This window comes from Ambystoma mexicanum, chromosome 11, assembly GCF_040938575.1.
Source record: "Ambystoma mexicanum isolate Mex_15411 chromosome 11, UKY_AmexF1_1, whole genome shotgun sequence".
NCBI classification, from domain to species: domain Eukaryota; kingdom Metazoa; phylum Chordata; class Amphibia; order Caudata; family Ambystomatidae; genus Ambystoma; species Ambystoma mexicanum.
The window spans coordinates 1,316,695,641-1,316,722,326 of record NC_090934.1 but is presented as its reverse complement, the minus strand read 5'-3'; the positions used below and the strand labels follow the sequence as shown (position 1 = coordinate 1,316,722,326).

Genomic DNA, 26,686 nt, shown 5'->3' with positions numbered 1-26,686 from the left:
TAAAAAAAAAAAAAAAAAACACACCTACGCTCTGCGGTGTAAACCGAACTGAGCGGCCAACAGCACATCACAGCTCTCGCACTTTTCTCCTGCTCTGTCCTACTTACATATCCCAGCTTTCCCCCATAAATCCGACAGAGTGCCAAGAAGTCCGCGGTACAAGAACCTTTAACATAACATAAGGGAGGGAAAGGAGATTGGCGGGTTAATGAACTAATTACATGCAGGTTGACATCCGCCAAAAGCGTGTGAGTGGAGAGGCAAGGTATTGGAATGTTTAGGATAAAATCAGGTGATTGAAATACGGTGATCTTGAGGCTTTGCTGCCTGAAGACTCGTTTTTTATTTAACAATCACTTTTACCGCTAATTCTATGCGAGGTTGTCTGGATTCGGTAGCAGCCCGCTCTGGCGTACGTCTACCAGAAGTTTCAGTGGCAAGGCTGCTAAACATCTTCAGCAAGGCTGTAGTTTCAGTTTCATGCTACTGCGTGCCTCCCCTAAGGCTGCAATTGCAGGCTGATGTGTGTTCCCTTTCTAAAATGAGCAAACGGGGCTGCGGTGCATGCCCTCTCTCCCCCCACCCCAAGGCTTCGGTTTCTGACGGCTGTGTTGTCATTTGGTTGCGGTTTCCCTTCCTTAATGCTGTTCACCCCCCACTTTACACCCTGGCCTTGTCCATTAGAGCCTGGGTGTCACATTGCTTGGCTGGCAGATGCTGCTCTCCGCGTAGCCTCGGTCCTGCCGCTACCCGGCTCCTCCTGTTGCTGCTGGGATGCACAAGGCGTTCTGCCGCCTCCTACCGCCGCTGCAGCCTGCACTTCCCGGGGGCTCCTAGGCCGGCTTGCCGCAGCACCCCTGTGACAGCCTGAGGTACGCGCACGCGAGAACATGGCCGAGTCCCCCCAGCCCCTCAGAGGGCCGACAGGACGCCTGGGCCTTCCCGTCTACCCACGCTCGCCCTCCGGGTCCGAGTCGGAGACCGACGCCGAGCTCTCCCTCAGCCTGGCCCGAACCAAGACGCGCTCTTACGGCAGCACGGCCAGCGTAACGGCGCCTGCCTGGGCCGAGAAGTACACCGAGCACCCGGTGAGCTCCGGTGACACGCTGCAGGGCATCGCACTCAAATACGGCGTCACGGTAAGGAGAGCCCGGGGTGCAGGGGCCTGCATGGGGGACGAGTGGGTGGGTTGGGGGAGGGGGGTACTGCTCCTAGACAATATCTGCACGGAAGCCTGGTGAGGAATGCCGGGACTCGGAAGACCCCCGCCCCCATGACGTGGAATATTGGGGCTGGGAGAGGGCCAAGGCCCGGCCGTGGTGAGGACAGCGAGAAAACGGAGCCGAGGTGACTGTGTACATGCCGGGTGCCCTACTCTTGGCATGAGCGGAAGGCTGAGTGTTCGTTGTGTTTGCGAGGGCGTGCAGGTCTCATATAAGACTACTTGGCGTCGAGAGAATGACCCAAACATGTTGGGGTGCAGGAGGCCCAGTGTGGTGAATGTTAGGGGTTTTCACTGGAAGCACAGTAACTGGTGGATCCAAAGGTAGACAGCTGAAACCCAAATATCCCCCCATGTACCACATTGAGTGCTGGCAATAAAAAGGCTGTGGGTTTTTATTGCACATCATTATGTGATAATAAACAAAACAATCATAATAACCTAAACATCATGTGTACTTTTGGGCACGAGGTCCTGAGGTTACGCCCTCGCGCCTGTGCCGCCTTTTTGGTCCCATGACAATGTGGGCCCCTTGCGGAGCCCTGTTCTCTCTTCTCCCTCTTCTCTCCCTTTTTCTTGGGTGGGAGGGTTTTGGGAAAAGAAAAAGTATGCTGCGTAAGTAAGGTACTTGTTTGGTGTTCCGTGCTGAGTCCCAAACAGATTTGTGTTTTTCTGCTGCGAATACAGCCTCTTATATTGTGCCAGGGGCTGGCTCCGGCTTTATCTGCCTGTGTGAGGGCTGAATCCAGCACATGGCTGGCTGGCTGGCTGGCGCCAATGGCCTTTCGCACCCTGAGGTGCTTCTTTTGTTAGCTGGTGTTTCCTGCCTGCCTTGTCCTGGGGTGCTACTTCCTTGTAGTGCTGTCCAAGGTGTTACTCCCACCCTGCCTATCATCCTGCCCAGCTCTAGGAGTCTGATGAGCAGAGGGCAGTGAGTGAGAGGGGGTTGTACCTTTTGCTTTCCCTAACATTGGTTGTGCTGTTGGCAGCCACTGTCCTGACCCCTCTCCCTACCCTGCATTCCATGAGGAACAGGTTACTGGCCCCACTTTTGAGCTGCAGGGTTCCCCCTGCGCAGCGCTTGCTATAACTGGTGGACCAAAAGGTAGACAGCTGAAACCCAAATATCCCCCCATGTACCACACGAAACATTGCTTGAGTGTTAGCAATAAAAAGGCATGGGTTTTTATTGCACATCATTATGTGATAATAAACAAATCAATCATAATAACCATAAACATAATGTGTACTTTTGGGCATGAGCTCCTGAGGTTACGCCCTCATGTCCGTGCTGCCACACCTGGACAGGTTGCGGCCTTTCAGGTTCCCCCTAAAGTTGCTACCAACATCCCCTTGCTGCTAGATTGTCCGCTTTTTCCCCTGTGGAAATTCTCCATTCCTGTCACTGATAGATGTGTCCCGTCTTTGTGAAAAAGCTCTGGGTTGGCTAGGGATATTGCGCTGTGCTTGATGAAGCAAATTCCCCTGGTTGCGCAGAATTTTTCTATCCCTCTGTTCAGTTTCTTCCTGGCGGTGTCTATGGCTTTAAATGAGTTTGCCCCCACCCATGTTTTCCTGGGTGAGGAAGGCTGTATACAATTTTTTTTCGTGTCTTTCCCGTTGTGAGTTATGCCTGCTAATGAAGCGCCTGTGTCTTCCAATACGTTTCTCCTCCCCGTTGTGACTAGGTCATTGCCCCCTAGATCTACAATCAGGAATTCAGGAGGATCCCTGTATGCTACCAGATCTGTCAGCTCTTCATGAATGTCTGGCCAATGTAGCCCCCTGTAGCCCCACCATGAAGTGATGGTATTGTTAAATGTTGTTCTCTCCTTTGTCTCCTTAGCCCATCTCCCTGTTCTGAACACAAAAGAGCCCTATTATCCAGGCTGACTTGAGTGGGGCGTCGTGATCTGCTTGTGAGAAAAATGATTTAGATTAGTTCCGGTCTTATGTACCCCTTGAAACATTCAGACTTCCATCCCCCTATGTTTTTTACTTGCTGGGCCCCCAAACCTCCTTGCCATGCATTTGTCGCTGCACCTATTCTAAAGGAATGGGTCCCAAAATCTTTAGGGTCACACCCTGCCTTATTAATGGCTTTCATCAGTATTCCTTTGAACTGAAACTGGCTCGGTGAAGATGTGTACCTGTGGATCAAAAACCGGCCTCCTACCAGCGGGCGCTGCATGCTGTATTTGTTGGTGGTGCATAGTGGACAGTTGTCGGAATCATCAATGCAATATATATTTATTTCCCTTTTGCAGCCTGTGTTGGACTTCTGGACATCTATGGTGATGCTGTCTGCTCTTACCCTTATGTCCATCATCCCTAGTCCATTGCTGGCTTTGGTGCTCGATTTTATGAGCTCGCTTACTCTGAACGCCCCAAAATATGCTAAAGAGAAAGCTGTTCTAAAAAGCAGGGTTTCAAAGGGGTGTGAGCATATCTCCCTCAGCAAGCCTGTCAATATGACTAGTTTCTGGAAGCCAAGTGGGCAGCTTTTTGTGGTCCTTCTACTCTCCCCCAGCCTTTTAAGGCATATGAAATTAAGGAACTCCGGGTGGGGTCTGAGTCTCCCTGCAATTTGGAAAATTAAGCCATGGCTGTCAGGTGTCTTTTTGCCCATTCCTTCTTAAATCCCTGTCTGTATGCCAATCTAAAAATGTATTGACATCTTTTGTTGTTAAGAACTCTACATGGGTCAAATCTGTCACATTTAGTACAGTTTTCAGACACTTACTACATTGTGCTCTGGTGTTGTCCGCCAGGGCCATCTTGGCCAGGTCTAAAAGTAACGCTGTGTCAGGGTCCAGTTTTTTTGTTGGCAGTATTTGTCTGCATTCACCCGTGATTAAGTTGTTAGATGCTGCTGGCTGTGCATCCTGGCCCCGGCTGTTCGGCGTTGGCGTTGATGCTGCTCTTAATACTTTTCCAGAATCTCCCAGCAGTCCTTTGGGATATTTGTCATCTCTTTTTGGGCATTTGGAACAATTTGGCGAAATTTTGTCCACTGAAAACGAGATATGCATCAGCAATGTTATTGTCTGTTCTGCAATGTGGTTTGCTCTGACCATGATATTTTCAAACAGTATAATTTTGGTGATGCTCTTGAAACTTTTATAGTTGGCACTTGGTTGTCCGTCTGCTAATAATTCCCACCACCGCTATGTTGTCTGACCATGCGGTTAGTTCTGTGTTTGCCAAGTGCCTGCCCCAGATATGTAGTGCTAGCCAGATTTGGATGATCTCCAGGAGCGTGATGTTTTTAGTCCAGCCGGCTGGATGCCATGTGGCTGCTGTTGTTGACTAATGTAGCAATAACATAAGTGTGAAAAACTGTTCCGATATTAAGCAGATTTAGAGAGAGGTCATTGGTCCCATTTCAACATTGTTTCTGCATGCCATGTGGCTGGCCATTCTCGGGTGACCCAGTTTGTCCCCAGGATGGCCCCAAAACCTTTGCTCCCAGCTGCATCGGTAAAAAGCACTCTTTTGTTGCGTATGCCAAGTGGTGTGCCGTTGATATATGTGAGAAATGTTTTCACCTCTTCCCCCACTCTAATGTGCAGGTGTGGTTTGTTACAGTCTTTAGTCCTTAGCTCTAATCTCCTTGCGAAAAGCCTTGCCTTGAGGTATAACCCTGGCTGCAAAGTTCAAACTACCTGCCAGCGATTGTATCTCCCATACCAAGCTCATTTCCATTTCCCCCATTTTCTGGAACAGTTGCTCTACCTTTTGAGATTGGTATTCTGCAAACTACTGATTTGGTGTCTATTTCTATTCCTAAGAATGTTTGTTGCTGGTTTGGTTATCTTTTTCGTTGCCAATGGTATGCCCCAGTGCACAGCCATTTCTATAATTGTTGTCAGTGCCCACTGGCACTCTCCTGTTTTTTGCTGCCCTACCAATATAACATCATTCCAGTAGTGGACTACATGTGCTTCTGGTACTTGCCTTTAGAAATGCCCACTGAAAAAATGAGCTGAATTGCTCAAATAGTGCGCAAGATTCTGCGCACCCCATTGGTAGACACCTGTCAACATAAAACTTTGTATCAAAAGAAAAACCTAACCAAGGCTGTGAATTTGCGTGGACGGGTAAGTCTGAATGCCGACTCTATTTCCAATTTGGCCATCGGAGCCTCCTCCGAGCCTCCTCCTTTCCTGACTATTCTGAGTGCCTCCTTTAAATGGGTGTAGGTCACTGCAGAGTCTGTTTCTGGGATTCCGTTGTTCACGGACTGCCCTTTTGGGTATGATAGATGATGTATCATTCTTGTTTTCCCTGGTTCCTTCTTGGGTACTAGCCCCAAAGGAGAACATATGCATTTTTTGAGTGCCATTTGTTCCCATGGCCCCCCGATTCTCCCCAACTGTAATTTATATTAAATTTTTGCACTTATTATTTCTGGGTTTTCTTTTGCTGATTTTAGGTTCTTTGGGATTTGGAGTGACCCTTTGCCCCGATATGGGATGTGGAAACCTTCCCCGAAATCTATTTTAATTGCTTGGCTGATATTTCTGTTTGTATATGCAGCTAGTGCTGTTTTAAAGCCCTCTATATTGATTGGGAATTTCCCTTGCTCCATTCTAATTTTGTGTCCTGCTTCGTTGCTCTTCTTTTTTGGGGCCTTTGCCTGGCAGGCGGGTGCAACCGCTGCTTGGATGTTCACCCCTGCATTTTGTGCAATTGTGCCTGTATCTGCATTCCTTGCCCCAGGTACAAAGCCCTTTCTCAAAATTCCAGCAAGTGGGGGTTTTGCTGGCGTTTTGTATTGGATTTAGCCCACCATGGATGCTTCTTCTGAAAGGGCTGCCCCCCCCATCTTCTCAGGTTCAGTGACTTTATTGCTGCTAGCATGTGTTGGGCATCATTACAAGTTTGGCGGCCAAACTTGCCAACTTTTCCGGTGCGTGCAAATGGGCAATTACCGGGTCATTATTGCCTTGCTGGACTCGGTGATTGCCCATTCGCGGGGGCCGGAATGAAATGCTCCCCATTGAGCTCATAGGGCTCAATGGGAATGGGGAGGTCGGATGCACCGGCACCATTCAGATAGGTGCCGGTGCATCTGACATGCTCTGCTTGCGGGTGCCGGTACACCCGCCAGGTCAGACCTGGCGGGCAGGAAGGCCCCCGCAAGCAGAACTCGTAGTTGGCCGGTCCGGTAATGACGGTACCCGCAAGCTTACCTGTACCGTTGTTACCGGACCGGCAAACCTAAAATGAGGCCCGTTGTCTTGTTATGGGACTGTGTCTTATCCCTCTATGATGGTGGTTTCCCATTCATTGGGTATAAATCATTTTGAACCTCATCCCATTCAATCTCTGGCCACACATACATGGCCCTCCTGGACCTTTCATCATATGCGAGCCATGTGTCTCCCCAATAGGCCCCCTTAACTTCTCTGATTTTGTCTATGTAGGCCAATAACTTAAACCCATCCCCTGGTATTTTCTCTAATATTATGATTGCTACAATAATGAACGCCTTCAACCAATTGTCCCAGGTGCGTTCTACCTGTGCATTTCTTGTTATTGCTTTCTCTTTAATCTTTTTGGGATCTTTAAATGCATCCAAACCTTTTTGCTGTGCTTCCATCAGTGAAAATATTTCTAGGTACCCTTTTTTCCAGATTGAATCTTTTACCATTTGATCAATGTTCCATTGTATCTGTTTAAAATCCCAGTTTCTAAGGCGTTCAACAGTTTTCCTAGTTGTGCGCTTTTGACCATTACGCCTTCCTTTTGGGTGTTATTGCTACTACATTGGCCTCCCCCCTCATTAGCTATAGCCAAAACTCCTACTGCTGTTGGGGCTGTTGGCGGGGTTGTCTGGCTCTCCAGGTCACGTTGCCCCCGCTTGCCCCTGCGTGTGGTTGGGGCTGGTCCATGCCTTTAAGGGCCCTTCTGTCACGACCCTCGCCCAAAACCCCTTCTGGCAAACCCATTGGCCAGGTGCAGTCAGGACTCGGGCCTCTAGAGCCTGGCATCCTCTTCAAAAGCCCTCATGGGGCCAGGCTCATACACCATGAAAAACAATGTGCTTGGGAACTACTTTATTGTATTGTCAGCCAACATGGAGGCATCCACATAGCTTGGTACCTAAGAACCAAGCTATGCGGTCTAGTGTTTTGGGTGTGGTAGCCTAGGGACTACTTTACCTGGACTATTTTGTTGGGGCTATTTAAACCACACCCGAGCAAGACAACACGCTTCGCGTTACTTTGCAGCTTGCAACGTGACGCTCACTGTGTCCAGCTATTCCCTCGAACCTCGGAGAAGCAAAACCTGCAAGGAGACAAAAGGAACATCATTAGCAGCAGCATCTTACCTGCAGTCTTCATCTTTAAACACTCGCAGCTACTGAGAACAGCTTCCTCGAATCTGCACGCCTCCGGACAGAATGACCTGAAAGAGGAAGATGGAGGCAACATTAATGAAAGCAGTAGAGACATTTACAAATTACGAACTGCTCTAAAGGCTTACCTGGCTGGTTGCCTTTCGGCTGGCACCACTCCGGACATTCCACTCGCGCTGAAGAACACCGCGACCTACAAGGAAGGAAAACACAGGTTCGCAAAGGCAAGACTTCGCAGCGCTGCGCATAGCGCTTACTTACCGCATCAATGCGCCATCATTTACCAGCGGGGCCTCAACCAAGCCAGTTCGCCGCACTGAAGCTCTGCATACCCAAGGGAGAAAAAAGAGACATTTTAAACAAAGAAAGGCATGCACGGTAGCAACAAAACTAAAGAACAGCAATAAGACCTACCTGACCAATATCAAACGGGCCGGCGTCCGTGAAGTAACTGGACCGCACTCACCCATGAAAGATAATGCGCCCCTGCAAAGAAGGCAGGACGGAGAGCACGCCTAATTCTACCACAAGGTGAGGAGAGGGCGCCAGAGGGACTGAAATCATATGGGGGTGGAGGGAGGATACTTACACCAGTCGGTCAGTCTTGAACACATTCCTCCTGTAATTTCAGGCAGAACCTTCCCCGCAGACAACATCAGGGCAAAGCTGAGAAGCATACCAGCGAGTAACACGGCTGGGTTGCATCCCTGTGGATACCAGGTGAGCGTAACACCTTCTCCTGCCCCCACTTGTTCTACAATTATTTCTGCCTCTATAGATTGTTGCTGTTTCGCCCTTATTTCAGACATCACTTGCTCAATTTTATCAAATTTTGCATTTACTATGGATTCCGGTTGAGTCAAATACTTGGTTGCAAAGTTATCAGGCATCTTGGCCGCTTTTTTACCTTTCTTGCCGCGCTTCTTTCCTTGTGTCAGCGTTGTCTGCTTGCTTGCCTCTGTATTTTCTTTAGCTTTCTTTGTTGGTGGGGGCTGGGGGTGTGGTTGTGGTTGTCTCCCACCACTGTGATGTCTCCTTCTTCTTCGTCAGAGTCCTCACTTAGACGATTCCTCACCCATTGCCACCCATGAATTTCTTCTGCCTCCTCCGCCCACAGCATGAGCTTTGTTTTTTTCTTTGTTGCTGGCTTCATGGCTGTGCAGAGGAAACCTGTTGTGCCCTTTAGTCAGGGCAACAAAGCTTAGCTGCTTTAATAAAAACACATGCTCCTCGTGCTCTTTTGCCTGTCTTCTCTTTTGTAAAATTGTTTGTATACAATGTTGTATCTTTGAAACTTCTCCTTCTCAGGCTTTCTTGTGTGGCTGTCTTTTAGCTGCTTGTGCTCCGCGTTGAAACTCTGCTTCGAAACACGCATCCACACGCTCTTTCCTTTTTGTGTTATTTCGTATGCTCTATGCACTAATAAATGCTGCCTGGATTTTCCTGTGCGGCTGCCCTTGGCTGTCCTTTGCTTTGTGTCGTCGTCCTTCCAATTGTCAATTTTTCCGATCGCAAAAGGGTTATAGACCCTTCGCTTAGTTTCCGCTTTGCAAAAATGACTCTTTAGTTACCTGTTGCTTGGTAACCTTCGTCGGGTCCTGTTTCCCTTCTTTGTGCGGCAAGTGGCTTCCTGCTTGTAAGTTCCACCAGCAGCTCTGGTTATGCTCCTCCCTTTGTCAGTTTCCAGCGAGCCCTCGCAAGCTATGGCTGCCGTCCCCGGGCAAGCTGTTTGTGGCTCTTTGAAAGCTGCGATGCGGTTTGCTGTGAAAACGTGCAGACACTGTGCTGCTCCCACTCTGGCTGCTTTCCGGCTTCCTTCCTTGATGTTGCGAGAAAAACGTCTGCATGACTGCTCGTTCGTTCGGACTACTGTTCCCCTCCAAAGTGCTGCTTGCGTAGAAGGAAAACACACGCTGGAGCCCAATTCAACGGAGCAAGGTAAAGTTCACGTTATTAAAATTAAGCGCAAAGTTGGGAACAGGACAATGTGCGAAAAAGAAAAGTACACTACGTAAGCAAGGTACTTGTTTGGCGCTCTGTCCCAAACAGATTTGTGTTTTTCTGCTGCCAATGCAGCTTCTCATATTTTGCCTGGGGCTGGCCCTGGGCTTTGTCTGCCTGTGTGGGGGCTGTGTCCAGCCCCCGGCCGGCTGGTGCATACGGTCTTTCGCACCCTGAGGTGCTTCTTTTGTTGTTAGCTGGTGTTTCCTGCCTGCCCTGGGGTGCTTGGCACTTCCTTGGAGGGCTGTCCCAGCTTGCCCCACATCCTGCCTGGCTCCAGGAGTCTGAGGGGCAGGAGGCGGAGATGGGGTTATGTCTTTGCTTTCCCCTAACCTTGGCTGTGCTGTTGGCAGTCACTGTCCTGACCCCTATCCCTACCCTGTCTTCTGTGGGGCACAGGTTACTGGCCCCGCTTTCGAGCTGCGGGTTTCCCCCTGCGCAGCGCTGGCTAGATAGTATTTGTTGTGGCTGGTGAGGGGGTGCAGGTCTTATATAGACCACAAGGCGCCGAGAGGGTGACCCAAGCATGTTGGGGATATGCAGGAGGCCCATTTTGGCGAATGTTCGGGTTTACCACTGGGACACCTGGGCAATGCGTAATTGTGTAAGGGGTCTAGACATAGAAGTGCGTCCGCCATGCCCAAGTATAGGGTAGCTAGAGGGTTAGCTCAGAACAGAACACTGGTGCTGCATGGTTGAGAATGAATACCTTTAAGTTACTTTCTGCCTAATAAAGCAGTGGTAGACATTATTTATCGACAAGTTATTTTCCGCTTGATAATTTAAGTGGCAACTGGGCAGGGTGGGTGCAGCAGAAGTCCTTGAAAACAGTCAGTTCAACGCAGGAGGGTGGCAAAGGTTAATATACATGATTGCTAAGTTTGTGCTGTTGCAGAAATGGCCTAGGTTTGTGCTGTTGCAGCAATGGCCTAGTCTTGACATGAATGCAAGTCTGAGGTTTGTTGTGTCTCTTGAGGAAATGAAGGTCTGATAGGCTAGGTGCTGAGAGGGTGGGGTATGTAGGATGCCTGGCGTGGGGCGGCCAAGTGTAGTGAATGTTGAGTTTACCACTGGGACTGTGTAAGAGTACTAGCTGCACAAGTTTGTGAAAGTCGTAATATTAAGCAGAATCGCCTTTTAAATGATGGGAAAATAACAGTGCACTGCTAATGTGAAATTATACAAGAATCGGCTGTCAAAATGATGGTTATGTGTAAAGACTGTAGGTGGGTGTCTGTACTGCTGCTCTCTATATGGCAGAGGAGAAGCACAGAGGACCCCAGGCAATATTCTCTATTTGGTAAAACGTGGGCGAGCAATCAAGGCTTAGCTCTCAGGAGGTGATGCAGGCTGGTTCATATCAGTAAATATCAATATCAAAGTACAGCGTAGTCCCCAAGCACCCACAAAGGAATATCCACACACTGTATTAGTGAAAACGCAGTATTTATATAATTAAGGTTCAAGGTTATATACAAAATCACTAACTCACTTTGTGCTCAGTTAATCTACAATGGCAAATATATACACAGTTCTACGTGGTACCACAATTACTATTAGATTTCATTAAAGTGCATCAACTGTACTTAGTTTAAATATCACACAAATCAAGTAATAAAGAGAACCAACAATAGACATAGGAGGAAAAGCAGTTGGTTAGAACAATTGGCAGAATACTGAGCCCCAACCACCAGGCACAGTTCTGTATGAGGATCCACCCAACTGGGCGACCTGTAAATTAAAGATGTACTGCAAGCCCAGTCCATATAGTGTTCACAAGAGTCTTATTTCCTTCTAAATAGTTACACAAACCCAGTGTACCTGGAATAGCAGAGTTCGACATCGGGTCGTCAACGGATCCTTCTTGAGTGGCTCCCTTAAAGGCAGGAACCATGGATCGCCGAGATCCCACGAGGAAAAAGGGTGAACACTGTCGTTGCGGCAGCATCTTTCATTCTTGCGGTACTCGTTTACGATCGGTCGAAACATCCTGCAAGCTGAGGCGTGCGGTGCACCTCGACGACGAGGGTTAGGTGCCGCAAGGAGTCAATGAAGTACTTTGGCCCAGCAAGGGCGTTGAGTCGTCAGCATCTTTGCGGTCTTCGGGTGGCGGGAGACCCACCAGTGGATTCTCCTCGGTCGTTGGTGGCCTTGAATTTCTCCGGCAGGATGAAAGCGGTCGACGAGGATGAGCAAGGGAGTCCTAGTTTCAATGTTCATAGGCAAAGTAGCACTGCGGCTCTGGTCGGCGACGGTGGTAGTCAACGGTGGTGGACTTTAATGTCCAAGCGCTTCTCTTTGTGATTCTGCGGTGGTCACCGCCTCCGGTCGGCAGCCTTTCGAGGGTCTGACGTCCAAGGAGCTTTGGCAAAGATCAGCCGGTGCACGATGGTCCCTTGTAGCTCGGCAAGAGGTCTAGCCAGGTCCTCTCTTGGATCAGTTCCTTGAAGGCATATCAGCTTTCAGATTAGCGAAGGACAGCAGCAGCAGTTCTTCTTCTTCCAGTGGGCTTCAAGGTTAAGCATCAGTTTCAACTTCAGCTTCTGAACGATTCTAGCAGCAAGAGGCCCCCAGATATACTGTTGATCTCCCATTCACTCTGCTGGGTCAAACTTAGGCAAACAATCATTCAGAAGGCAGTCAGGCAGCCAATCGGCTCACAGTGCATTCAGGCCATTCTTCTCCATCAAGACACCCATAACACAGAATGTGGATTCGGACAAGAACCCAACCATTCAGCTCTCCACACTGCATTCATACCAGTTTCGGGCAGGGCTGTCTCAGTCATTGTGTCAAACACCAGATACTAGACACCCACAAAATGAAATGCGTATTCGTCACACACTCCATTCACCCAGGTCCCACCCCACAGGCGTACCCACAACATACCGTCTTTGGGAAGGCTCCAGCCAGTCTGGCCTGGACTCTTCCCCCCCCCCCCCACAACACCATATATGGAACTTACACCCAACAGCCAGTCAGGGGGAAGGGACAGAGTCAGGGTTTCCCGGGACTTCGAAAAAAGTAAGGTAATGGGTGTTAGAAAGAAAGAGGCCACAGGGGCCATCTTGTTCCCTATGAGGAATACACTGATTCCAATGACAGGGCCTGGGCATCCCAAAATGGAGGATGTGCAGGGCATCTGTCCATTCAGCACGGAGCTGCGACCAGCCCGTACCCTGCTCTTTAGCCACACGCAGGTGCCCAAAAACATACACTAGGAGTACTGGGTCATACTCCCACCCATGGGTGCCATAAGGGTATCCCAAGGGTCTGTTCACAACCCAAAAAGAGGATGAGCCACACCGCCAGGAGTCCCACATGAACTCCTGTGTGGAAAACAAGACCGAACATACATGATAAGGTAATAAAGACAAGGATACGGAGGCCCTGTCCCTGCGATCCATTTCCAGCATCACAGGTTGTACCTGCAGAGCTGTGAAAATCATATACCCATGACAAATGCTCTAAATGTGACAGTACGGTTAAGTTGATTGGCACCAGTGAGCATTGTGAAAACAATTTACAAAAGGCATGCTGTGGAAATGTTCAACATCGCCCATTGCAGAGTAAATCACAGGCAACAGACAGTGGCAGAAAAGTCTCAAGTTCCAGAGTACAGTAAGAATCCTGGGCATCACACGCTACTGTGAAAATAGTAAATGAATAGTACTGTGAAATTCATGGATGTTTAGAAATGAATGGTAAAATCATGGGAATATAGTACAGTGCATTTCATGGGCATTTAAAACCCTTTGAACCTGGAAGTTTTGAAGTACTGTAAAAACTAACTATAGACACATAGTACTGCAAAAGTTCTGGCACTGTATAGTATATTAAAATGTGTGTGACAAGGGCATAAATTAGTCTTGCAAAATTAATTAGTCAAGACTGCTAAATAAATATATTTTGATTAGCAATTCAACGTATATAATTCGCAAATTTGCATATCCTTACTTTGCATCAGGGCCAATGCAAGACGTGTACGGCATCAAAGGGGCTAGGGACCTCGCAAGCTTGTTTCGCCACTGGTGATGTAATGAGGATGCCTTTTGTTGGACCTGTGGCGGGAACCCACTACCCTTGCAAATTCAACAGAACTTCCCAATAGTGCCTCAAAAATAGTAAACACTCACTTATCTATCAGCAGAGCATTTAAATGGCAAGCTCCTTATTTGTGGTGGTTCATTGATGAACCATTGTTTCTGACAAGTGTTCAATTTCCCTTCGCATGATATGCACTAGCATGCATGATTCTAGCAAGCATGATTCTATTACAGAATGCCTATAAGAAGGTGACCTTATCATACAATGCCTTTTAATGTGTATCTAAGTCTTAAAAGTATATTTCCCAAACTCATAGGATGTTTTTTAGCTTCACATTACTTTGCATTCTTTCAGTTTTCCATTCAAGAATGGGTAAATAAAGCTACAACCATATTCATTGTTCTCAACCTATTTCTGTATAGATTTATATATTTTTCAGCTTGGATGATTTTTTTTTTTTTTTTTAAAGTTTCAAAACATCTCTACAAAACAGAGTATTCTTTAAAACCAAAGAACTATTTCTACCAACTAAATCTGGGAAGATATTTGGTTAAGGGCATTATGTTGCAGACTGGTCTCCAATCCCGGCTTCACAATTAAAGTGTGTGATCCTTGGCAAATCATTTTATCTCACTGTGTGTTATCTGCCAGAATTAGAAGTGCCCACAAGCCATGGGTCCCTAGAGATTCAGTTGACATGTACGCTACACAAAAAAGCTCACTCAAGGTACTGCTTCATATATAATAATGCCACTTGTTGATCTACACATCAGTTATTTGCCTCTTGGCTTACTTTAAAAAAAGGTTTTGTAATTGAAGGCACGCCCCTAAACGCTCGCACCAGAAAAAATACAACCCGCTAGGGAAAATAGGTGCCAGAGATTCTTGCCAGGATAACAAGTTGTAATTATACAAAATAGGTGTGCCAGCAAAGAACTCTGCTGCCCAGGAACGTTCTGAGGATAAAGGGTACACAGAGAAGCTAAAAAGGGGGCACATCGTCAGCAGTGACATTGTTACATATGGTAAAAACCTGCACGGCTGGTTGTTGTGACCCTATACAGGGGGGGGCCTACTCCGTAAGAGATGCCAAGCCGTTGGTCTCAGCTCAGTCTGTTCGTCTTCCATCACATGGGATCTGCTCAGCTTGTCGTCTCCAGGGAGCCAAGGCCAAAAGAGCAATTAGCTACATTTGAAAAATAGTGCTACTCTATCATTATAAAGTACATTTGGCAGGCTTGAAGACTGGCACAGGGGGAATTTCTAGGTCACACTTACCCACCCACACGCACCCATTTCACTCATTCCGATTGCGTCTCTGGGCTTCCCAGGCTTCCTTCCACCCTCGCTTTTGAACTATAATTTATCCCTCCCTGTACATTGCATTACAAATCACGTCCCCATGAAAAAAAGGTGGGATGACTGTGTCCTTAGATCTTTTATGGGGGCTTGGTTTTATGGTTGGTGGTCTGGGGTCAACTGGTATCTTGGAATTCGGGGGTCCTGGAGCAGTTATGGCCCATGCCCATCTTGGGCCATAACCCGTTGTTGGCTGGGTGGGGGTCGGAGGCCTGCTTTGGCTTGTTTGTGATAACACGTACACCAAGACGTTCAGGACTGTCTTGTGGCTTTGCAGGGCACATTCTTTCTTAGAACAAACATATTGGCAACAATCTTAGAACAAAGAGGGTTTTCTGTAAAACGTTAGCAGCAGCGTGGGCCTCTCATCAGCTCTTGGGCCTATTCCGATTCCCTCTTCAGGCTTGCGGGCTGTGCTTAACGTGCTGAATACTACTTGGCCATGCAGGCCCTGTGCTTCGACCATGACTACAAAATGGTGTCTACTTACATGCGCACCATATGTCTAAATCACATATATAATGATCGTGTGGGGATTCTTGTGACCCCCCTCGCATGGTATGTTACAGGTCTTCCAATGGGACTCTCCTCTGCCTAAAGTGGCTAGGGGGGTGGGATGGGGTCCTTCCCTTCCCAACATAATGTAACTTTCCATCAACACATTGAGTATCTAAGGCTATATAGGAGCTCATTTTCTGTGGTATCACTTCCAGCGATGTCAATACATATGCAAATTAGGGGAGGCTTCATGTATTTTTTCACACAGCCACGCAAATTATAAACCTGGCAACTTTCAATGGAAAGCAGAGTTCGCGTTTATCATGAAAGTTGAATGTCGGTATGCCTATCAAGTTCCCATCACATGGCATGTGCATTCATTAAAAAAAGACTAGCTTATACTTTGCATGCTTGGTCCAGACTATAGAACTTAATAGATGGGTTAATCATAATCTTAGCTTTTGCTGCGGTCATTGAATTAAGATGGTGTCCAAATTGTTGGGAAAAACTCCCAAATATGCCAGAGGGCCACTAGGAGTTTGCAGATTCTCGGAAGGCCCATCACCTTCCACAGGACAAACGGAGGACTCTGTCAACGGCAAGGTCAAACTGCAGTTTATTACAAATAAAACCAACAGGGATCAGCACAAGGACAGAAGAAATCTGTGGATGTCTCACCTTCTCCTGGCTCGCAGGCCAGTTTTGTACCCTACTGACATCAGCGTGACGCTACAACCTGGGCCCTACTCCAGAAAACCTAATGCCCTCTAGGATTGGCCGTTAGGAGCCTAATAACCTATATGATCTCCTATATGTGTTATTCTATTGGCTCTCCCATGTCAGGTGGCTGACCTGGTCCATCCCTAAATCAATATCTATAACAATGTTGCAGTGTGAGGGACTTACCATTGGTTCTTGCCCATTGCTACCCACCCCATGAATACTAAAATGTGATCGGCTAGAGCTGACATCCCCAGGCCTGGGAACGGCAAAGGTTCTCAGCTCTTGGTGTACCTCTTCAAGGTAACAAGAATGACTATGTGTCTGCATTGTAACTTTTGTGTACATCCTTAGTCTGTGAGAGTGCTGTTTGCTCCGTGCAACACTTGTCTCACATTGTAGCATCTTTGTTGCAAGCGTCTGTCTGGTAGCATGAGATTGGCTCCCTTTCTCAACGGTGGTTGCTGTCCATTGTCTGCGTCGCCCGGGTCACGTGTTCCAGAGACCATGATTTGGAGCTGTGCAACTATGAATTATGAGGAATTATTCATATTTACTGCAGCTGGGGCTACTGTCGTTCAGGAAATGGAATGTCAGATGTATCTGGTGGCCTTGGCAGCGGGTCCTGTCTCACACGTTCTGCTCTTGTCCAGCCTGAATTCAGCTCAGCTTGATCCTTTCTGAGAGGCCTGTGGCCTGCTGTAAGTTTCCTAAACCATAATGCGGCTTCTACAATGTTTGTGCTATTCTATATTCTCCATAGGTTAGTCACACTTGGTTCTGTCAGGTCCCATAGGTCCTCCTGTGGTTCCATAAGGTTATTTGCTTGTAAGCATCTGCAAGCTCTGTTCAGGATCTATTGGGGTTTCTGCATTGCTGCGTCTAGCTAGTGGCAAAATAATAAATAGCGATGACAGTATGTATATGTAAATGTATCTGTCCTCCACTGTAGAACTGTACGCTTGTGTTATTTGTGTATTCAAGTGCATGTTTGTGCCCCGAAGTGTGAATGGCACGTGTGCTTCATGTCTAACACTGCTAAGTCGTGGTGTCTTTATCGACGTCGGCAACATGGCTTCTTGGTGCTTTAATTAATACTGTCAATTGAGGTGTCTCTAGTTACAGCCTGGGGCTCCTCGTCCTCTCTGGGGTAGATTTGTACCACAATTTGTAGACCTGGCTGAGGGGGTATCTCTCAACAAACTTGTCTACCTTCGGAGCACTGGGAATTGGTCCGAAATAGTATGGGCGATAGCAGTATTTCCTGGCCTCCTTCCGCATCATGTATCTTATTGGAGGGGAGGAGAGGGTAAACTTCCCCCATCTCTCTTCAGTCCCCCCTCTGGTCAACCTGCCAACCACATCCTTATATGACAGTCCTTTTGCTCTGGGCTGCCATATCTTTGTTATTCCTCCAAGGTTTCCATAATAGTTTGTGTGGTTGTCGAATGACCAGTGCATGTACCCGCACACTCCTTCAGGGATACACCAAACCCATTTCCTTTCATAGAACTTTGCATCATGCGGATTATCCAGCCACAGGGATCCTGCTGGAAATGGATCACACTGCGCAATCTTCGCTCTGAGCTCATCTCGCTCTGCAACAATCTCGTCCTTTGTCTTTCCTATGTTCACATCCTTCGGATCTGTATTCCGATAGCCTCTTCTGCTGTTTTCTTGCATCTTGCCATGTAGATCTTGATCCCACACACTGACGCTGCTCCCAGCACGAGGGCTCCTTCTATCACCTTCAGTCCTTTGACAGCCATGATGGCATCCAGGACCATATATACGCTAGCAAGCTCTTGTCCTTCCCTGTTCCTCGTGCTTCATCTTCCATTTTGGCATGCATCTGTGCCAGCTTTGCTACTGCATCTGAGAGAGTTCTGTTTTTCTTTGTTGTTAGCTGGTATAAATGTGCAACAGGAACTCCCTATCTTTGCGCAAGCTCCTCCTTCCATAGGTGTGAGGAGATCCAGAAATTATCTATTCTGGAGCGCCACCAACCTTATTGCTCGGAGCTCTTTTATTGCGTTGAACCCATTTACCCATTTACTGTAGAGTTCATAGTTACCAGCTGCTCCCAACGAGTGATCTGTAACCACTTGGCATTCATGTATATCTATATCCCTGGTATTATTGATGCAAAGAATATCTTTGTCCTGCTGAACAGTCTGTGTCCTGCTGGAATCTTGTCCAGTGCCATTTGTGATGCCTCTGAGAAGTAATCCCCCCCCTCTCTTCACTCTGCTCAGTCCTCTCTTATTCTCTTTCTTCTTGGCCTTGGCTGTTGCTGTCACTTTGACCATCTTCGGGAATTCATTGAGCTTTACATCTTTCTTGGGTACGACCAACGAGGGCATATTGATAAGTATTAATGAAGAGCTTCTTGTATGCTTCGATCATCAGGCCCAGTAATGATCCATCAGTACTGTTGTTTCTGCCCTCATGCCTGTGAGCTGTTAAACAGTGTTGCACCCAACGTTCTCGCCAACTTCAACCTTGCCACTGTTCTGATGGCACAGGGCTGGTGTCTTCAGGGGGATTATTGGCATTGGTACAGCTTCGTTCTCCACCCATGTCACTAACTTTGCACTCGCGTCCCACTCCTTCAGGCACTTGCATTTTCCTGCTGCACCTTGTTCACTGACGATTGGGCTAGTGTCAGTTCTGTCTTGCTATCCATCATTAGTGTACACTTGGCCATACACCAATATCTGTGCTCTTTCCCAGCATCCATGCTCTCCTCCTATCTATCTCCTTCACTGTTGTTCAGGGACATGGCAGTTCCTTCAATGCGATAGTCTTTGTTTCTCCCTTCTCAGGTCCATCAGGTATGTACTGTATGGCTTCATCTAGCTGCCAGTAATTGTTCATCATGTCCAATGTCTTTATGTAATTATCTTTATATGGGAATGTTTCTTACGACATCCATCTCAGTGTTGATGTCTTCCCTTGGCATTTTCCTTGTGTTTGCACCCTTGCGAGATACATCAGGCACTGTGCTCTTGCTGCTGGTATTTCAGTTGCTATGAACATTCTAGAGGCACTCATGCGTAGGGGATTAAAGAGCAAACCTAACCGCTCTCCCCCTCCCTCTCCTTTCCTACTTTTGTCATACGTTTGTACCACATGTTAGATACTCGAGCTGTGGGAGTGAGATGCATGTCTACACCCTTCATGTCTGTGTCAACACTGCATTTACCTCTCCTTACCTTATCAGCAGTGTTTTCTCGTCCACCTGACAAGGCCGCCCCACCTTCTTCGGTCAGGGAAATGTTAGTAGAGGGTACAGCGGTAGCAGTAACCGCAATATATAATTGCCGAAATATAAATCCCATCAAGCCCCTGGGAATTAACAGACACAACATAACAATAATGTTCTTTATTGTTCCCTTCATATCCACTTCCACTGCTGGATTCTTGCAGCCCGGTGATAGTTGCCTGCCTGAAATGCACAGAAAAAGGTGTTATTGTGTTTGTCAGTGACTTTAAGCCCCGTGAACCAAATAATCACTCATTGCAAAGGCAAATACCTCCTCCTAAACCTTCCTTACTGAGGGGTCTCTTAACGTAGCCAACACTGGGAGTTCACTGTATTCATGTTGTGGGTATGTTTGGGCCAAGTAATATACTGCAGGGGATCGTGCTCTAAATCGTCTGGGTCTTCTCACGTAATGGACAAATTGACCAGAGAAAGTTTCTGGGTGATGGGTGTAAGGTAACATCAGTGAACGAACAATACAAACCCTGCGACATTCACGTAGGCCCTGCATGTGCGGAAAGAGAAAATACCAGACAGTGTATCTTTAGTCGATCTGTACAAGTATTCCAGTTGCTGCTTCAGCTTGGGATCGTGTGACCATGGAATGTCCGGGTCTCCCTAATTGGGTAAGGTCTATACGCACTTGTAGTTCATCCAGGTCCTGAATGTTGGCCCTGTCAGAAACGGAGACTGTTACCAGGTGAGGCCACTGCGTTGTAGGGCTTGATGTCTTGGAATTGATTCCACACAGACTTCCATGCTAGTTTAGCAGCACAGTCTGTCACTGCCTCAACCACGTGAGGTCCGGTAAATCAAGGTGCGTTCCAGCGCCTGATGAAATTGCACAATGGAACGATATCACCCACTTCCAAAGAATGTTTCAGTTCACAGTCTTGTCGTATGTCGTCGCCGTCGATCTCTTTGCCGTCTTCTGGGCCCCCCTGGATTCGCTGTATCTGGCGAGATATAAAAGAAGCGCTAGCCACCAGAGAAGTAATGTAATCATGCATCTCCTGTCCTAACACATCTGCACTATTCTCACAGTCCTTGAGTGCTCTTGTGGGAGGATCCAGGGGAAGATGCAGGCGCCTTCTTGTCACCACCTCATGGGGCGTTAAATGGTGGTCAGACCTGGCTTATTGCGCAATGTAAACAAAGCGTATACAGTGCAACCAATTTTTCTTGGTGCTTTGCAGAATTTTTGCTATGCATTCCTTTAGGAGTCCATTGAGGCGTTCACACCCCATTTGCTTGCGGGTGGTAAGCGCAGGCAAATTTATGCTTAATGCCTAGCAGGGTTGTGATGTGTTGGAAAAATTAATTGGCGAAGTGAGGGCCATTGTCGGACCGCAGGACCTCACACATGCCCCATCTCCGGAAAACTTCCCTGACCAAAAATGTGGCCGCTCTAAGGGTGTTGGCATGTGAAAAGGGACTGGCCTCAATCCACCTGGAGAATGGGCAAACAACCGCTATCATGTAGCGGTATCCTTGGCAAACTTGGATCATATGCACGTAGTCCATGTGGAGGTGCAGAAATTGGCCTAAAGGTTTTGGAATGGCTCCTCTCACAACTCTCAATGTAAGCCCTGCTGGCATGTCAAGCAATTACTTACAAAATCAAGCACATGTTTATTCAAATTTGGGCAAAACCACGTTTCTCCAATGCGTGTAGCAATGACCTCTTTCCCTGTGTGCATTGGGTAGTGCCATTGTGTTAATGCTGTCTTCAATAATGCTAGTGGCATAATCACTTTCCCTGTGTTGTTCGGTCGCCATAAGGCATCTGTCGAAGACATGGAGCACCCTCTCTTAACCCATAGCTCCTTCTCCGCCTGCAGTGCAGCTCCCTGCAGCTCGATAATCTGTGGCCGTGGTAGTACTTTGTAACCTACCTTCATCACCATGTTCCTCACTCCTCCCTGAGCCTTTTGTCTCTTTCAGTTCCCACAATTGCCCACAGTACGCTGCACATTTTGGCTCATAATCTTCTGCTTCATTCTATCTTGAGATAGGGTCTTCCCCTTTTGTGTGTGCTTGGCACTTCACTAGTGCTACCTTTTTTTTGATATGCAATCACCTCGATCATTCTGTCCAATGATAGCGCATGCTGCACGGGGGTCCCGTCTGCTCTCCTGAACCCTCTCCTCAGCCATCGCGCCAGTCCTGAGGGTACTGTTGACGTCACGTAGGCGGAGTCAGAATAAATTGTCACCTTTTTCTCTACACTGTTTTCTAATGCTAATATGAGAGCCACTAGTTCTGCTACTTGTGCTGAATAATGGGATGATAACCACACACTTGCAACCACCTCACTTGTCCCGTCCTCCTTCAGTCTTACCACTGCAGTCCCAGTACGTATGATCCCATCAGTTTGATCAATTGGCGATGAACCGTCAATGTACAGCACGTCTCCCCACAGGAGTGCGTCTTCCTCCACTTTGCTTGTCTCTGTGGACATATGTTTTTTGTGCGGTTGTGTGCATAGTCTCCTACCTGGAGAACATCTGCCATGAATGTTGCTTGGTTTACAGTCTTGCCTCTTACTTTCTTCAATCCTACATTCGATAGTATTACCTCATACCCTGATGCTCTCTGTGTGGTCAGTGTGCGCTTTGGTTTGTGCAGTATCGTGAAGAGGGCGTGCTCCAATACAAAGTGCTGGTGAACCCCATTGTTATTGCTTATGACTTCTCCACTGCAAAGGCTGCAGCTGCCAAAGACTCCTCGAACAGATAATGCCCTCCTATCACTGGGTCAACTTGTCCACTGTAGTAAGCACTTGGCTTATGTCCCATGCTTGTCTTCTGTGTCAGAACCACATTCATCACACCGTCGGTGTGCGAGAAGAAGAAGAATTCCTCTTTGTAGTCTGGGGTCCCTAACACTGGGGTTGTGCTTATGGGTTCCTTCAGTTCCTCAAAGGCCTCCGTCATCTCTGTGGTCCATGTCAACATCTTGGTTCCCCTCTGTGCCTCTTTCAGGACACGCATTAGTAGCCTTGTGTATGTGCTGTAGTCAAAAACCCATGCTCTGCAGTAATTGCACAACCCCAAAAAACTGTTGCATCTCCCTCACTGTCGTGGGCTGGGGTGTCTTGCGTATGGTCTCTGCTCTCTGTGGGGCAATCTGTCGGCCATCCTTGGCTATCACCAGTCCAATGTACAGAACTTCCTTCTGGCAATACTGTAATTGGCCTTGTCCACTTTGTACCTTTTGTCAGCTAGTACTGTCAGCATATGCATAGAGTCCCTCCTGCACTGATCTTCTGTCTCACTGCAAACCAAAATGTTGTCTACATATTGTGAAACTGCGCCCTCTGTCTGTATGTTGCTTAGATCCATCTGTATCACTCTGTTAAAGATAGATGGCGACTCGCAGTACCCTTCTGGCAAATGAGTATGTTTCCACTTCTGGTTTCAGTAAACAAAGCTGGTCAAGTCTTGAGTCTGGGTTTAGTGGCACTGAGAAAAATGCGTTCTTCAAATCGATGACTGTGAAACAGGCAGCTTCCGATGGAGTGCTGCACACAATTGTTGCTGGGTTTGCTGCTAAAGGATACTCTGCCTCTACAATATGGTTAAGAGGTCTTCAATCCCGAATAGAACGCCATGATCCCCATTTGCCTTGTGCACGGGGTACACTGCTGTGTAACATGGGGATTATGATGGTATCAAAATGCCTCTGTCAATCAGGGCTGTAATTGTCTCAAAAAATGCCCTGATCTGCCTCCTTGGATAGGGGGGTATTGTTTTACTTTTGTTAAAATTCTCCTGGTTTCAGTTTAATTTTCACCCCATCTACTGGTTCTAATATAGGCACGCTTCTGTTATCGTCATAAGCTTTAGACAATCGTCCTCCCGGACAAGCTATGGCTGTCTTCCCCCCATCCTTTGTCCTGGGAGATCCCTTAGTCTATTAACATATGTGTTGTGTGTGTGGTGCAAAGGTCGTTTGTCTGCTGTGCCTGCTCTTCTGAATCGACCCCTCCTTCTCCTTGTCTGTGGGTCCTGAATTCCCATGGCACCCACTTGTCTGTCCCCGTGGACTGTGATCGACCCTGCTCCCCCCTCTCGTCCCCACTGTATTTGTTGTCATTGTCGGATCCTTTGTCCATGTTGCTACATAAATCATCAGCAAAACATAGTCTCCTCGATGTCAAGTCTGTGCTAGGTTTCATGCTAAGATTGATTGTCTATTAAATCATACTTGCTACCTCCTGCCCAGGGCCCTAGCCTTGCTCTTCCTCCCTCGTGAGTTTATGCTATCTAGCTCAGCTCTTCTGCCCTCCTCGCGTCTATTCTTTTCCCTATCCAGCGCTGCCTGCAACGTCACTGACCTTATTGCTCGCTCGTTCTCCTCCCTGCGTGCTCGTTCCATTGCCAGTCTGTCCAGCTGCAACTTACTCTGTTCCCTCTCTGCTAACTTACGTTTTTCTTGCTCTGCTATCTCTTGCCATCTCTCTGCCTTTTCCAGTTCCCGCTCCCTTTTCTCCCTCATCTCCCTTTCTGCCCTTTTCCTTTAAGATATCTCTCTATTCTTTCCTCCCACTTCCTTTCCAAGTATTCCCTCTCTTCCTCCTATCTTCTCATTCCAGTTTCTCCTCCCTCCTTCTCTCTCTGTCCTCGAGCTCTAATCTCACCTCCCTGTCCTTCTCTCTTCTATCCTCCTCGTCCATTAGTTCTGCCCAGTCTGTCGTGCTGCTGTCCCATTTCGGGCTTTCTATCGCCTCAGTCACCCCTTCTGCCTCTCCATTGTCTTCCATTGAAGCTTCAAAAGTACCTGCACTGATATCCATTAGCTTGCGCTTATGCCCTGGAGCTCCTCCGCGTGCTGCTGCTGCTCACTGTTCGCCCCTGAATCACTAGTGGCTGCCCTGTGGCTTTCGGCTTCTCCTCCTTCGTATATGGTGGTGGCTTATATGTTGGATTTAGTACCCTTCTGCTGCTTTAAGTTGCCTCCTGGGATACATTCTCTGCTCATTGTCTGTATCATCAGATAATACACTCTGAGTTGCAGGGGGAGATGCGGAGGGATGGTTCCCTTGCTCCTTCACCTCCTGCTAGCTTAGCATCCACTGACGCCTCACAGCATCCCCCTCTCCCTCCTGAAATATGCGCCACAACTTGAATATGGTCATGCGTTTGGTCAATTTGTTTCCCTTATAGGTACACTGTACGTGTGCCAATAGTGATTGCTGCATGTCTTTGGAGAAACTCCCACAAGGTGGCCATGGTTTGGTTAATTTGCCCTCAGTACTTTTGGACCATTCTATGCTGTATTTACAGAACTTTCCCTTATACGGTGGAAGTGTCTTACACAAGTGCTGAAGGGGCGTATGCCCCCACAATTACCTTGGTACATTTCATTACCTTTTACCTGACCTGGAGTCGAGGGTTTCGATAAGCCGTTGTTTAGGGATAAAAGTCACAATGCACGGATAATACTTTCCGATTTTTACAAGCCTCTCTGGCTCCACAACTGATCAGGCGTGCTCCACGCACTGCCCCGCCTTTACAACCACTGCCTCCTCAAGCACACCCACAATCTTGCGCATGCGCCTTCTGCGCACTGCCGCTCGGTCACCTTGTCTACCAATCCCAAATTTCCAATAATATCTTCTCACCGTCTCAAGCTCTCTGTGTCCTCTATGCAAACCTAAGGGTGATGTCACCAAGCTACCAGAACGACATATGAAAATCAAATATTGCGCACACACTGTAATAGCCTGTTACTCCCAAGCCACACAAAAGCCTCACAGCTGCCTTCCTGCACTCCAGGCAGTGTATACCAATATTCTCTTGTGATTGAACTGCACCTGCTGCGTCGCCTAACCCGTGAAACGCCTCACTTCAGGAGACTTGCCTTTCGCAATCTAGGTCAGCTCCCTTGCTAACGCTCACAGGGATACCATCATCTATGACCCAAGCTAAAACCACCCAACCCACAGGAATACCTTATTTACATAACTTTTGTCATCCAAGCCATTAAGTCAATAGTATATATTCACCAGAACCTTTTATCTCTAAGACCGAATGTGCCGTAAACATAGAAAAGGGACTTCTACCTCCACTCCCATCCCTACTCACTATAATACTACTAAACAATACTTGATGATACTAAACAATACGCCATACCCTCCCTCACACCCACAGTTGCCGTTAGACTGGGTCAATACTTGCGCTCCGTGGTGTGCTAGCGCTGCTTGGCTGCTGGCTCCCCATCAAGGCGCTTGCCTCCCCCTCCTGGTCTGCCTAGACAACTCGCTGACGTAGGGTAGGATGATTTCCAAGGGTTTCCTGATGACCTGTAAACGGGCATGTGTTTTCCCGTCTTCTTGAAATATGCAAGGGCCCTGCAGCCCCTCATGTTCGGCAGCGAAGGATTTGACCTGGTGCCGGGCTGGTGCAGCTAACCATCCCTCTGCTACCAACTCGTTGGGACAAACTCCTAGGTATGCCAGAGGGCTACTAGGAGTTTGCAGATTCTTGGAAGGCCCAACACCTTCCACAGGACAAATGGAGGACTCGGTCAACGGCAAGTTCAAACTGCGGTTTATTACAAATAAAGCCAACAGGTATCGGCACAAGGACTGAAGAAATCTGAGGACGTCTTAACTTCTCCTGTCTCGCAGGCCAGTTTTGTACCCTAATGACATCAGAGTGACACTACAACCTGGGCCCTTCTCCAGAAAACCTATCGCGCTCTGGGGGTTGGCTGTCAGGAGCCTAATAACCTATATGATCGCCTATGTTTTATTCTACTGGCCATCCCATTTCAGGTGGCTGGCCTGGTCCATCCCCAAATCACTATCTATAACAATGTTGCAGTGTGAGGGTCTTACCATTGGTTCTTGCCCGTTGCTACCCATGCCTAGAATACTTAAATGTGATTGGCTAGAGCTGACATCATCAGGCCTGGGATCCGCAAAGGTTCTCTACTCTTGGTGTACCTCTTCAAGGTAACAAGAATGACTGTGTCTGCATTGTAACTTGTGTGTACCACCTTAGACTATGAGAGTGCGTGTTCGCCCCGTGCAACACTTGTCTAACATTGTAGCATCTTTGTTGCAAGCTTCTGTCTGGTAGCGTGAGATCGGCTCCCTTTCTCAGTGCTGGTTGCTGTCCATAATCTGCGTCGGCTGGGTCACGTGTTCCGAGACCATGATTTGGAGCTGTGCAGCTCTGAATTATGAGGAATTATTTGCATT

The 26,686-nt window shown here is 47.7% G+C and overlaps 1 protein-coding gene across 1 annotated transcript in view; it reads left to right on the top strand.

The window, feature by feature from the left end:
* Positions 1-376: 376 nt before the first annotated feature.
* Positions 377-26,686, top strand: part of LYSMD2 (LysM domain containing 2) — a 441,535-nt gene continuing 415,225 nt past the window's right edge. Inside the window, exon 1 of the mRNA XM_069624819.1 lies at positions 377-1,139. Coding sequence (XP_069480920.1) covers positions 891-1,139 — 249 coding nt within the window. The 5' untranslated portion in view covers positions 377-890. The remainder of the gene's footprint in view (positions 1,140-26,686) is intronic.